This window comes from Castanea sativa, chromosome 6 (genome assembly GCF_040712315.1).
Source record: "Castanea sativa cultivar Marrone di Chiusa Pesio chromosome 6, ASM4071231v1".
Taxonomy (NCBI): Eukaryota; Viridiplantae; Streptophyta; class Magnoliopsida; order Fagales; family Fagaceae; genus Castanea; species Castanea sativa.
Genome location: NC_134018.1, coordinates 14,093,511 through 14,107,447, shown reverse-complemented (window position 1 = coordinate 14,107,447; position 13,937 = coordinate 14,093,511). Strand labels below are relative to the sequence as shown.

The window sequence follows — 13,937 nt, the reverse complement described above, 5'->3', positions numbered from 1 at the left end:
GTTTATTTCATCTTTGTTCGATTAAAGATGGAATTGAATAACGATTACAACACACTCACAAGACCATCATCTCTACCAAACCCCAGAAAAATCAGACAAAACCGATTCAAAAGAAAACCAATGCGAAGAAAACAAGAATGAAAACCCTAACAGAGAAACAGAATCAGAGTGAAAATGTGTGAAAATTAGAAACCCTTGAAAAGATCAGGAAAATCCAAACGTGTTTTTTATATTGTAAAGTCCCAATACCTAGGGTTTGAAAATATCACAAAAATTACTTTGGCAAAATAGAAGGAAGTTCTAAATAGAGAGAGATAGAGAGAGTACTATCCCTGGCCTTTGGGATTCTCAATTTTAATGCCCAAAAAATACCCTTAAATTTAACAGTTTGTAAAGCTTAAATCATAGGGCTAAGATATGTAAAATTCGTAATTTCAAAACTCCTAAACTAAACTTTAGCTAAATTTAAAAAATGCTAAATTTAAAATGGTAAATTACATCATTTTTTTTAAAAAAAGACCAAATTAAATCTTAAAGACTGAAACACTTGACTATCAAAATCTCAGAAATCCAAAATCTCTAACTCATCTTTATCTCTTCTCCCCTTCTCTTTTCTTAGTCACCAGATTCACCATCCAAAATCTCTAAAATTATTACTTTTGTGGTCTCTCAATTTTGCAAGCCCATATACTAAATCTAAAATTCACACTCCTTCCATATTCAAAACTGATGCTTTGTTTTGTTTTTAATGAAAGTTTCTAATCAGTTCTCAAAAAAAACAAAAAAAAAAAAAACTGACGCTTTTTTGATTTGACCTTGTTGCACACACGTCTCACGGCCTTTTCACTTTATAGATGCTAACAATAATCTCCTTGGTGTGCAGGGAAATGATGTGGGGACACAATACAGATCTGGTATATACTTCTATACATGTAAGCAAGAAAATGTAGTGATCAGGGAGTCTTTGGAATGACAACAGAAGCTCTTGAACAAGAAGATTGTACTGAGATACTACTTGCCAAGAAATTCTACCAAGTAGAGGAATACCATCAGCAGTACCTTGAGAAAGGCTTGGGCTGTTTCAGCTTTAAGCAATCTGCTTTTAAAAGCTCCAATGACCAGATTCAATGCTACGGCCAAAGTTAGTATTAAGAGGGAGCACCAGTCAAAATGCATATTCTTGTTGTGTCCTGAGGTTGTGGTTATCTATAGGTTTGTGGTTTTACGAAAACTGAGACCTGGTGCCACCAGGAGAGAGAGCGAGAGAGAGAGAGAGAGAGAGAGAGACATGATTTAGGGATTTTGGATTTCAAGGATTTTGGTTGTCACGTGTTTTAGATTTAATTTAGTCTTTTTTTTAAATGATGTGGCGATACAAGTATCCGTTGATGTGGTAAAAAAATAATTTAAGGAGTAAAATCCAAGAACCCCTAAAATATAGGCAGTAGTACTTCAACAAATATATTGTGTCCACCACCACACACACTTTTGGTGCGATGGTCACTCCACAAGTATAAGTGTTTGTGGGGTGTGAGAGATAAGGGCCGGGGTTCAAGTCTCTAGGAGGGAACTTCACACACATATACACTTAGATTAGGCTAGAGTATAATTCTATCTTGTATAAAAAATAAAATTAAAAAAACAAATAAACAAATATATTGTGCCCACAATGATAACCTTGTCTAGATTCTGGTGGTATACGTGATATTATTTATTGTTGTCATATGGAGTGGAGTTGTTGACTCCATCCCAAAGAACCCTCTTTTTCTTCATTAAAAAATAATAATAAATAATAAAATAATAAAAACTAATGAAAGTAAGATGAGAGGCTAGTAAAAATAGAACTTACAGTAGCAACATGTCTTTCATTGTAGAATTTACACTGTTTGGAAAAAAAAATTTTGAACTTTTCATTTTTGTCCTGGCTCAAACTAGTTTACAACCCTCTATTTTCCATTTCCTCACCTAAAAAACATAACGAGGGCTTATATCAAGAGTCTTATAGTTCTTAATATCTCTTATTATTTTCAACCTACACATCTTCAAACTTTACTTTCCAGTTTTAACTATCAAATATATATATATTAACGAGGTTTATTGATTATGGTTCAAATGATAACCCAATCATAATAACATAGCATACTTTATAGTCTTTCACGCCTATGGTTCTAATTCCAACAATCTCACTACTTTTCTAATAAAATGGCTTATTTCAATTGAATCCGACAGTTAGTAAGAATCCAATTTCTTTTTGGCTAAAACTGTACTTCACTACTTCCCAGATCCCTATCGATGCTGCTTCAAATTACCTTACCCTCATAAGTATATACTATATACCCACATTAAAATAATTATCTTATTTTTTAAGAAAAATTAATAAATAAAAGATATTATTATAATCTGGTGGGCGATAACTTATAAATATATTTCCTTTTACACCTCTCACCCGACTATCATTTCTCATCTTTTCCAATTCCAAGTGAGAGAGAGAGAGAGAGAGAGAGAGAGAGAGAGAGAGTTTTGAGCTTTCACAGGAATTCTCTAGGATTTATGTTTCCAAAATCCATGGGAGGCAAAGGGGCCTTCAGACTAGTGGCTAAGGTTGCTGGAATCAGAGTCGTACAAAAATATACTTAAAAACTTGAGATTTTAGATTGTGTATTTGTCACACAAAAAAAGATTGTTTAATTTTGTAAATAAGTTCATGAAATATCAAATTATTTGTAATTCATTGATAATATAACAGTCCATTTTGTAGTAAGATTTATATATAACTAGCTTATAATTCCATGCATATTCATGAATATGCTTAAAATATATACATTAAGATGCATAACATAATTCTTACATATATAATTTTAACATTATTGATAGTCATTCATATATTTTTTTTACTCTTTAAAAAGACTTTTAGAATATTATTAGGTAGAAAATGTAAATTGTCCATTTTAAAATTATATATATAGATATTTATGTTTATTAATTCTAGACTCTTTGGTTTTTATATGCAATAATATTTATGATATGATCCCACATTTGACTCCAAAATTAAGAAACAAAACTCTCTCTAAAAATAAATAATTTAAAACACATGGCGCAAAATTGGACTTCAATTGTAGAATCTAATTGGATTTTTTCTAAATTTTACCTTTATATATATATATATATATATATATATATATATATTAAAAAATACAAAGTTCATAAATCTAATTTTTATAAGTTTATAAACGAAAAAATTCATTCTATCTAATTAAATCAAATAAAGTATTTTCAACTATAATTTAGTTGCAAATATTACCATAGATTTGAGAAAAGTGTGAAAATTTTAGTTGTAGTGTTTACTATATATGTGAAAATAAGTTATCTTCTTAAAATTTATTTTTAGATAGGATAGAATTTAAACTCTAAGGCTATCACACTTTATCATCAAAGCAAGATACTAATTAGTTTTTTTTATGTATACATGGTTTCAATTCCAAAGCTTTTATTCGATGACAAGAGGCTTTACTAATTAAGTTATCTGAATCCTACTGTGAAAATAATATGCTAATCAAATAGTTCGTGAGCAATATCTAACTTCTTTAACAATAAAAAATGAATCAAACTTGAACAAATAGTGATGCTCGAACTTGACTTGTGTTCGAAAAAAAAAAAAAAAAACCAATCTTGAGCTTTTAATATTGGATTCAACTTAACTAGTTTACATCCCCTTACTTTTGGCTTCATATTCACATATACAAAATTAACGAGGGCTTGACCAGGGTTCAAGTCATAATTTGGACATAACAACATCTTTTACCCTTATTTATGGTTCAAATTCCACCTTTGCCATTATTTACCTAATAACACAATCAGTCTACAAACACAAAAAAATATTCATAACTGCCAAGATGACAAATTGTTATAGGTAAGTAAAAAATTGGTTTCACCGCCCAAATGAAAACCAACAAATACATACCAACTCAACTGATTATCTAAAAGAAAAAAAAAGACCAACTTAAGTGTTGAAAAAATTGTTATGAAAATTGTTTATGGATGTAGTTTTACTCTAAGAAATTGAGTGATTATTAGGTACACTCAGAATATGGTAAAATGATACTCTTTCCACTCATATTTATTGTGAATCTCATTACTTGAATAAAAATACTATGTCAACAATATTTTTACAATACTTTTACAAAAAATTGTAAGTGTCAAGTTGGTATTGAATATTATTGATGGGTACAAAGTAATTTCAAATGTGGGTTTAAATTAGAACAAATAATAACTTATCATTTATCCTATAAAAAAAATAACTTATCATTTATAATTTATCGTGAAAAAAATATTTAGGGTCACATTGATGGGTGCTTTTAGAATAATTGTCAATAAACTATTTTAGAAAAAAAAAATTACCACTTTCAAATTCATAAAATAAAATAAAAATTATTACTTTATTATTTTCTCAAAAAATATTTTTAAAAATAATTCTTAAATTAATGCATTTAACGCATTAATTATATTTTTTTAAAATATTTATAAAAATAATTCCTAAACAAGCTTTGATTATTATTATTATTATTATTTTTTGGGTATATAAAGAAGAAAAAACGCTTGTTACGGTATAAAATGAATCGGACGGTTAAGGTAACTCTGAAGATTTTGCGAAGCTTAAGCTAACTGTTGTTGGGCAGTTCCAGTTCTTTCGCCACTGACACATATATCCTTCAAATTATGTTATCCGCAGAACTAGAATTATCATTTAAAAAAAAAAGAAAAATATTAATAAAAAGATATTATTATTATTATGTTGGCGTGGGCCATATCCTATAAAAACCTTTCCTTTTCCTACTCTCATTCGACTCATCATTTCTCATCCAATTCCTTTTCTCATTTCTCACAGATTAGAGAGAGAGAGAGAGAGATAGCGTGCTTTGAGCTTTAACGGAAATTCTCTAGGGTTAGGGTTTCCAAATCAATGGGAGGAGGAGGAGCCATGAGAGCGGCGGCCAAGGTCGCCGGAGTCGGAGTCGTCGGCGTCAGCCACGGCCTCCGCGGCATGCCGTCCGTGCCGCCGTCCGAGCAGTCTGTGCGCAACGCCTCGCGCCCTGTTTCCGCGATCTTTTCGGCGAAGTCCGCATCCGGTGACGCGGCGGCGCCGATTCAGATGCCGGTGCCGGCGGCGTGGGACGACTGGGAGTTCGCCGACGGTGAGGAGACTCTGGTGATGGAGGCAGAGGAGCCGATGCCGAGGCTCGTCTTCGGTGGCGTGCCGAGCTTTGAGGAGGCCAAGGAGGCCACCACTGAATTGAAAGACGCACTGGATAAGTATATTTCACTTCGATTCAAACCTTTTGATTTTTCATCGAATTTTTGAGCTTCTGAATTTTATTTCATTTTTGATCTTTCATCGAATCTTTGGGTTTAGATTATTATGTTGCTATGCCTGTAATTTAGTGACTGGATTACTTTGTGTTTGGTTTTGGTTACTTAGCAAAATTTTGGAAAGATATTTTTTTTTTCCTGAATTGAAAGTCATTTCTTTTTTGAATTTAAAAGGAAAACACTAAAAATTGAAGCTTTAAGCATTACATTTCATGGTATTAAGTAATAAAAAAAAATTATATATGTTATTAGAGACACTAGTTTCTTTTTTCCTCAAGAAAACTGAGTAACTGAGTATGACAAAGGAAATTGCTACTGTCATGCTCACAATTGGAATCACATGGGCAGAGCAGTTATATGTGAAATTGGGGTTTAAAAATGTGTTAATGTGATTCATTTCGATATTGGGTATCTTGGACTATCTTATTGATGATGTGCTGCTATGTTCGATTCCTATAATGTTCAATGAAATGTGTTTGCGCTATTCTTTTAATTTTATATGCATTTGTGTGTGGAAATGTGTTTATAATATATTGTATAATGTGTGATTTTTTTTTATTATTGTGTAATTTATTTTGAATTAAAATAGTTGCTATTTTTTATTTTATTTTATTTTTATAATTTTTATGTTTGTTTGGATTAATGTCCCATGAAATGTGTTTGCGCTATTCTTTTAATTTTATATGCATTTGTGTGTGGAAATGTGTTTATAATATATTGTATAATGTGTGATTTTTTTTTATTATTGTGTAATTTATTTTGAATTAAAATAGTTGCTATTTTTTTTTTATTTTTTATAATTTTTATGTTTGTTTAGATTAATGTCCCTTCAAATTTTATTCTATCAACTACTTTTTTTTATCCGTAGTAGCATAGTTACATTTAGGGTGTGTGTCGGTTAGGTTGGGTTTAGGTATTTTTTTCAATCCAACCTTAACCTTTATGAGTTGCAAAATCTCAAGCCAAACCCAACATGTAGGGTTCAGGTTGGGTTGAGCCATTGGGTTAAGGCCATTTATGTCAAATATTAAAAAAATAGGATTTGCATTCAACTATTTAAGTCCACTATTCAATAAATGATAACAATTTGCACAACTGAACATAATACTAATGGATGGGAAAATTTTAGGAAAAATTGTAGTGTTGGGCTGTGTTATCTCGGTCAGGTTGGGTTTGGTGGGTTGAATGCACACTGCCTACTCACGTCAAAGCATAGGCTCTCTATTTGAAAGATGCAATTTTGAGAATACATGCACTCATCTGTAACATTTTGTACTCTCCAACATCTATTTTCTTTGTGTTTTGGAGATAGTACAAGTGAGGTGGTTTCTTTCAAGACAGGTTATGGAATTGACTGTGAGGTTAACGTGTATTTTAGAGCCTAAAACCACAAGGTTGTGTTGGTCGTGTATCTCTTTGGGTTTTCCTGGGAATCTCTTCAATTGCATTTAGAATTACTGTGAGGATGTTCAGTATGGATTCAATAGTCTTAAATTTAATTTAAACGTATTAAATGATGATATGCTATGGGCATTCCCGTACTTGGTTCCATTTATTTACCAATGTCTCATTATTCACTGAACATCCTTTTTGGGAGGATTGTTTCTGTAATGTCATGTAGTACTGTAAGAGGGATTGTTTTCAAAGTAATTAGATTTGGGATGAATATAGAAGTGTTTACTTGCTAATTTTGGTCTACATAAAAGTCAGCTAAGCTTCAGTTGTTTCAATCTCCTAGGAAGGAGATACAGTTTTGAGTGGGTTGAGATGACTTGGGGTCATGATCTTCGATTAGACCTAAAATAAAATAGAAAATGATGATGTCTCAAAGATTTAGGGATGGATATTTCTAAGTTAATGAATTTTTTAGCGTTCTTGAAATTTGAACAGAAATGGATTAAATTGAGTTTTAAAGTTACTGTTGTTTTTTTGGTGGGAGAACCGGTTGGGGGGTGTTAACTGTGTGCACCATATTGAATATATTATTTTGCAGGGTATACCTATCATCACCAAAATCCAATGGATCTGGTGATATTTTTGCTGCAAATCATGTTCCTGGTTTGTCTCTACTTTCAAGCCCTGAGTTAGAGACTAAATCTTGTGTCATCTTTAAGGATACACCAACTGCTCCTGTGCCAAACCATGTCCTTCAGGCATTTAAGTTACTCAATGGAAGCCCTGAAGCTCAGGTAATGATTGACTTCCCTCTCCCATATAATAATTCATGGAATGCTTAAGGCTCATCCGAATCCTATCTTTTTGGAGGGTTCAGTGTAAACAACAATTGATAATTAAACCTAAAAGGCTTCTTCAGATTTTTCGCTCTCTTATATTATGTTCTATCAGAGCCAAATATATGTTCATTGACTGTCTCAGATAAGTTTAATATTTTCAAGGTTTCACCTACCTGGATATCTATGATGACTGACCAATATAATCTTTCTGTGATTATATTTCTGTTTTTGTTTCATCCCCAGACTGTTGTTGCCTCAATTGCTTGTGACCCAAATGTCTGGAATGCCATGATGGATAATCATGTGCTTAAGGATTTCTTGCAGTCACACCAGAGAAGTAAGTGTTGTTTAATATTTTTGTTTTATTTTTGGCCCATTAGTCAATTTACTTAAGCATGTTTCTTTAAGTAGGTCTCATATACCAGATATGGTTGCTAACCTAGAGAAATCTGTTGTAGGTGATGAGTTCAATGATGTGCAACCGGCTAAGAAGTTTGAAGAATTATCTGTTGAAAATTTATCTGTTGAAAATGAAACTGGAAACTCAGAGGGTGGGTTTATGAATATTATGGAGAACATTAAGCTTAAAGTTCAAGAGATGGTGAGCAATGTGTCCAACTACTTTCAAAATATCTTTGGACATTCAGCATCAGAGAGTACTTCTGAAGACGATGGAAATACCAGCAAAACCTTCATGGATAGGACCCTAGGAGCGTCCTTCATGGGGTTGGCAGTACTGGTTATCATGGTGGTGGTGTTGAAGCGTGGCTAGACTCCTTTTAGCTAAACCCCCCTGTAAATCTGTCGAACTCACGAAGTCTAGATGGTTTTTTTTTTTCTCCTTGCCTGCATGTCATAAATACACAAATAAGAATGAAATATGATGCCGAAATTATTAGTTGGTCACTTCAATATATGGGTGGATGGTAGGTTGATAGTAGTCAAACTGCTTATTTTGCAGAATCTATGTACAGTTTGTGAAGGGAGCTTTTGAACTTTTGTCATATTGTCTTGGATTAGGTTCTTTTATTTTGGCAATCAGAAGTAACAAATTCTATAGTCATTGCATTTATGCACATTCTCACTATCTGTGAAAGCGATCATATGTTGAAGGGTTGAGGAGTGGGGATGGGCAAACACCCACCCAACCCACCTGTCTGAGTTGGGTGGACATAGCGAGTTTCAGCTGATTACGAATTTGAGTGATCGGTACCTACAAAATCCGATCAGATTATTGGGTCGAGTGTTGGGGTTTCTGACATGGAGATCCGGCAAACCCGACTTTACTGGATCAATTGACAACCCATGCTATGATAGTTGGTAGCAGTTTAAGGTTCCTTAAATACTTCTTGATTGGGTGGGTTAGTGGGTTAACACGAAATCTAAGCCCGACCAACCTCTCTAGCCTTCAACATGAGGGGTCCTTTCAAACTGCTCTAAAAAACAAATTGTGGCTAATACCCCATTTCCGAAGCTTTCCTTCTCGAGTGTACTCTTCTATGGCAAAAGCAGAAATTTACTTGTTGATAGGGAAAGAAAGATATTTACAGCTCATTGTTGGCTTTCAACTTTACGGTTTCCATGGCCATGCAACTTGCGTTCTAAGAAAAGTTCCGGGCTTATGGTTATGGATTGTAGGTGATATGACATTTTTATATAAGGATTGAAGGTTTTAAGGTGTAGGGCACTTTTAATTTAGGAGAAATTATCAAGTACTTAGATCAAGGTGGTGGTGCATATTGTTAGGTCCCAAAAATATTATCACAAAAATTACCTTCTCAAAATAGCAATTGTACTCAAGAACACACATTTAGCTAAAGAGAAAAATTACTGGATAAACTCTAAATGATATTATTATTATCAAATTAATTACAATAAATCTTGTGTATGACTCACGGCTAAAGAAAAATCTCATTATTTTTCTTTTATTCACATACTATTTTTCTCTCAGAGGAAACAACACTTTGCACTCTCTTCTGTATATTTTTCTCCACACACATCTCTCTCTTTTGGTTGTTCTCTTATAACCAAATGGCTGGATAGCCCCAATTAAATCCCTTCATCCATTTTTCTTATCTTTATGCATATCTTCTCTCACCCACCTAGCACCACCTTTTGTGCATAAAGTAGGCTGACTTTAGAGGCTTGAAAGAGATGTCGAACTACTTCATTTAATGTGAAATCTAATTAAGTATGGGCTGGATCACAATAGTGTCATGCACCTAACAATCTCCCCTTCCAACTCGCTAAGGGAAGAGATCTTCAACTATTTCTTCAATTAGTATTTATGACGGTCAAGCCAACGCTAGTTTCAACTTTCTTCATTATCTTCACTAACACTATGAAAATTTTATCAAAGTTGATACATTTCATTTTTAAAGAATAGATTTCACATTGAATATCCATAATCCAATTTCTTAGCTCCCCCTCATCAAAAGCCCAAATATTCTCGAAATTAACTACTTGATATTCTCCAGTACACTGTACACTTCCTTTCATGAAGTTCAACAATTTGTAGTGGAGGATATTGCTCTCCTTGCTCAAGGCCTCCAAGATCTTTCACTTCATCATTATACCTAGCATTATGATATTCTTCATCAAATATCACTTCCTCAACTGAAGCACTATCAGACAGAGAATTTTACCCTCTTGGTACCAAAACCATTAATTTCAACTTTCAAACTATGAAGTCTTCTCAAAATTTTGTTTTTTAGAATCCAGTCAAGAATTTATTGGGAAAAAAAATCACGATTCACGAATTACACAAGGGGCTACAACTTGAGGAATGTTTTTTAACCAACCTGAACTTTGCCTTATGGACAACCATGTTGTCACTGCGTTTTACGTGGCTAAAACTAGCCTGACGAAAAATTAAAAAAAGAGGTCAAATGTTGACATTACCAAATTTCTTACGGTTTTTATTTTGAGAAATAATATGTTGACAATATTTTTACAGCAAATTCTAAGTGGCAAGTTGTTATTGGTTATTATTGTTGGGGCAAAAAAATAATTTTAGTGTGTTAGGTTCAAATTTGAACCAATAACAACTAACCACTTATGATTTGTTATGAAAAAATTGTGAACGTAGCAGCACCTCTCATTTATTTTTTGCAAAGTTGCTTGCAGCATGCCACGAATACGATAGTTAATAGTCATACATAATTGAAGGGGTCTTCCTGGACTATAAATCGGAATAAATATGGGCCCAAGCCCATTTGGTTTTGTAGTGTGATATTGCAAAGGCGAATTGGTTGAAGTTGATAACTGCCCAGTTGACTCCTTTGCTTCAACTGGTCTGTTAGAGCATCAGCAATGATTTTTTCTAATTCTATCCTATTTTACCATCTAAAAAACTACTTTATCAATTATACCATACCATTTCATAATACACCCAACATTCAAAAACTCTATTTTTTTTCCCATTTTATTTAAATATTCTTTTTTAATCCTTTCTTTGCTATTTCTCTTTTTCTCCTCCTTTCCTCTCTTTCTCCCTCAACCTCTAGCACTGGCCTCATCCTCTAGCAAACTCGTACCCAGCAAACAACAAGCAAATCACAACAAAAAAATCACCCAAATCAAACAAGTAGGGGTGTTTCGGTTCGGTTTCGGTCGGTTTTCTGAGTGCTGGCCAACTGAAACCGAAACTTTCGGTGTGTGAAATCTTCAACCGAAACCAACCGAAATAATTGGAAATCAATCGGTTTCGGTTGGATTTCGGTTTCGGTCGGTTTTGGTGTTTTTTCGATTTGAAAGCAAACAAAGAGAAAAAATAAACAAACCCAGAATATAAAAAAGAGAAGAAATTGAAAAAATAAACAAACCCAGAATATAAACAACCAAGCACACGGGACAATCACAAATTCAAAACCCACTATTATTTTAGCTTCTACAATCATCTAAATCGATCCAAATACCCCCAGAAAACAAGCATATATGCAAAGATCCGATCTAAGATCCAATCTTTTAAAAACAAACAAAACCCAGAAACATATTCGGATTCCACATACCAATTCAATCTCAAAAAACAATAAAGCTTCGATCTTTTTTAACAATTAGAAGCTCAATACAGAAACTAAAAAAAAAAAACCAAACTGAAACCAAAGTTTCTTTGATATAAACAGACCGGCATGTGGAGGCCGGCGTAGGAAGGACAGCGTGTAGAGGCCGGAGTAGGAAGGCCGGCGTGTGGAGAGTGAAGTGTACTGGTCGGCGCATTGGAGGGGGTTGGAGCGATCGGTGGGGGAAGAGCCGGAGGCAAGGTTGACAACTGGGAAAAAAATGGTGAGAGAAAAAAAATTGTGGACTGGCGGCTGGAAAGAAAATTAGAAAAGGGTAAGAGGTGAGAGCTTATAAATATAAGAATAAGAGCTAGGGTTTTGGTTAAAAAAAAAAAAAACTCAAAAATGTATGGGCGAAGGCTCGAACGAGGGACCGCTTAGTCATTAAAGCCACAGAATACCACTATGCTACAAACTCCTACTTGACATAAATAAATAAATAAATAAATAAATAAATAAATAAATAAATAAATAAATAAATAAATAAATAAATAAATAAATAAATAAATAAATCGGTTCGGTTCGGTCGGTTCGGGGCATTAAAATTTTCCACCGACAACTGAACCGAAATTTTCGGTTTTATCTTATAAAAAACCGAAACTGAACCGAACCGAAATCGAATCGAAAAAACCAGTACAAACAAGTTGGTTCGGTCGGTTTGAAGCGGTTTTTTTGGTTCGTCGGTTTTTTGCACACCCCTACAAACAAGTACCAGAAATCGCACTGTAGCTCCATACCAAAATCTAAAAATCCATACCAAAATCACAACAAAAAATCATCAGCAGCCCAGCAAATCACAACAATCCCAAAAAAAAAATTTGCAGAAAAACCCACCATCAACAACCATGCCGATCGCCTACCGGACCCCAACAAAACCACCAACCCAAAAGTCCGATCTCCACAGAACCCAAAATCCAAAATCAAAACCAAAAACCCACCATCGACCCATGCCGCCACTGCTGCCCCGCACCACCTGACCCACGGCCACATTAGTCACAAACCCACCACTGCCAGAAACCCACACAACTCTCTGATCTCCTCCGCCGCCGCCGTGGCCTCCAGCGACGCTTACATGGTTCCACACCACCATCAGCCTTGAGATTGGGATTTTGATTTTGATCTTAACCCAAACCGTGTCAGCCTTGAGATCTCGGTTTGAAGAGAAGAGAGAGTGATAGAGAGAGGGGATGAGAGAGAAGAGAGAGGGTTGGTCTGAAAGGGCTTCACCGATGGGTGAGGGTGAATTTCGAGATGGCTAGCTAACTAAAATATGAAATCCAAAAGTAAGATGAATATTAAAGTGAAGTGAACATTTAATTATTTCCATTCTAGGGTTCTTATAACCACCGTCCTAATCATCATAACTCATTTCATCATCTATGTAGACATTGTATATTTGTATACTAGAGCTGCAAAAGAGATCAAAATACAACTTTGCACTCAATTATTCAAGTTATACCACTCAGCAACAATTACAGAGTATGCTAAAAAAAATCAATCAATCAATATACAAATACAATCATACTAATAAAATTATATATGAAAAAAACATTTTTGTAATATTAGAACACAAATTAGTATATTGATCAAACATATTTAACAATATTATAGCTTAAAAGGTAGCAAAGCCAATATAAATTCTTCATTTAGAAATGATGAAGCATTCCTTTATTTTAATTACAAGTGAACTAAAAACTAAAAAACATTTGCTTAGGTTAACATAATTATATAAAAATAAATAAAAGTCATACCATCACAACATAAAAAAAAATATTTTAAAAAAAAAAACCCTTAAAAGCTTTCAACAAAACCAAAAATTTATCCCATAAAATTTTTTTTTAAAAAAAAAACGAAAAACTAATGTTTTGGTAAAATCAATAGGATCTTATACGATCTTACTATCCTACTATTTTTACAATCTTAATGCGATTTTAAACGTTTTAGCGAGATGAGATCATAAAATCATGCTATCTTATAATTCGGATTGCGATTTTGACAACCGTGAGTTTGACACATACAAATTCTAAGACCCAATTTTTTTAAAACATTATGGCATAGTAACGCTATTTTTTTTCTTAATAATTGGCATCACATAGCAACACTTGTAACTTTCACTATCTACCTTCCAAGCCCGTTAAGAAATGATTTTTTTTTTCCCCTAGAGAGAGAGAGAGAGAGAGAGAGAGGGCCTTATTGTACTATTGTTCGACTGGTAAGTGAGATACACTGGACCTACAATACCATGTCAATAATAATCACTACATATAGAGAGAGC

At 33.6% G+C, this 13,937-nt stretch overlaps 1 protein-coding gene across 1 annotated transcript; it reads left to right on the top strand.

Annotated features, from left to right (window-relative positions):
- Positions 1 to 4,810: 4,810 nt before the first annotated feature.
- LOC142639237 (uncharacterized) lies at positions 4,811 to 8,664 on the top strand. Its single transcript, XM_075813377.1, has 4 exons — positions 4,811 to 5,310; positions 7,361 to 7,556; positions 7,845 to 7,938; positions 8,060 to 8,664. The coding sequence occupies exons 1-4, from the start codon at positions 4,961 to 4,963 to the stop codon at positions 8,371 to 8,373; spliced, it is 954 nt and encodes a 317-aa protein (XP_075669492.1). The 5' UTR covers positions 4,811 to 4,960; the 3' UTR covers positions 8,374 to 8,664.
- The last annotated feature ends 5,273 nt before the right edge of the window (positions 8,665 to 13,937 follow it).

What these genes read in the sequence shown, in the direction of transcription:
- LOC142639237 (XM_075813377.1), top strand. Translation starts at nt 4,961, where the DNA reads ATGGGAGGAGGAGGAGCCATGAGAGCGGCGGCCAAGGTCGCCGGAGTC. An exon ending in TTGAAAGACGCACTGGATAA is followed by an intron (nt 5,311 to 7,360) that starts GTATATTTCACT and finishes ATTATTTTGCAG; the next exon opens with GGTATACCTATCATCACCAA. An exon ending in CTTGCAGTCACACCAGAGAA is followed by an intron (nt 7,939 to 8,059) that starts GTAAGTGTTGTT and finishes AATCTGTTGTAG; the next exon opens with GTGATGAGTTCAATGATGTG.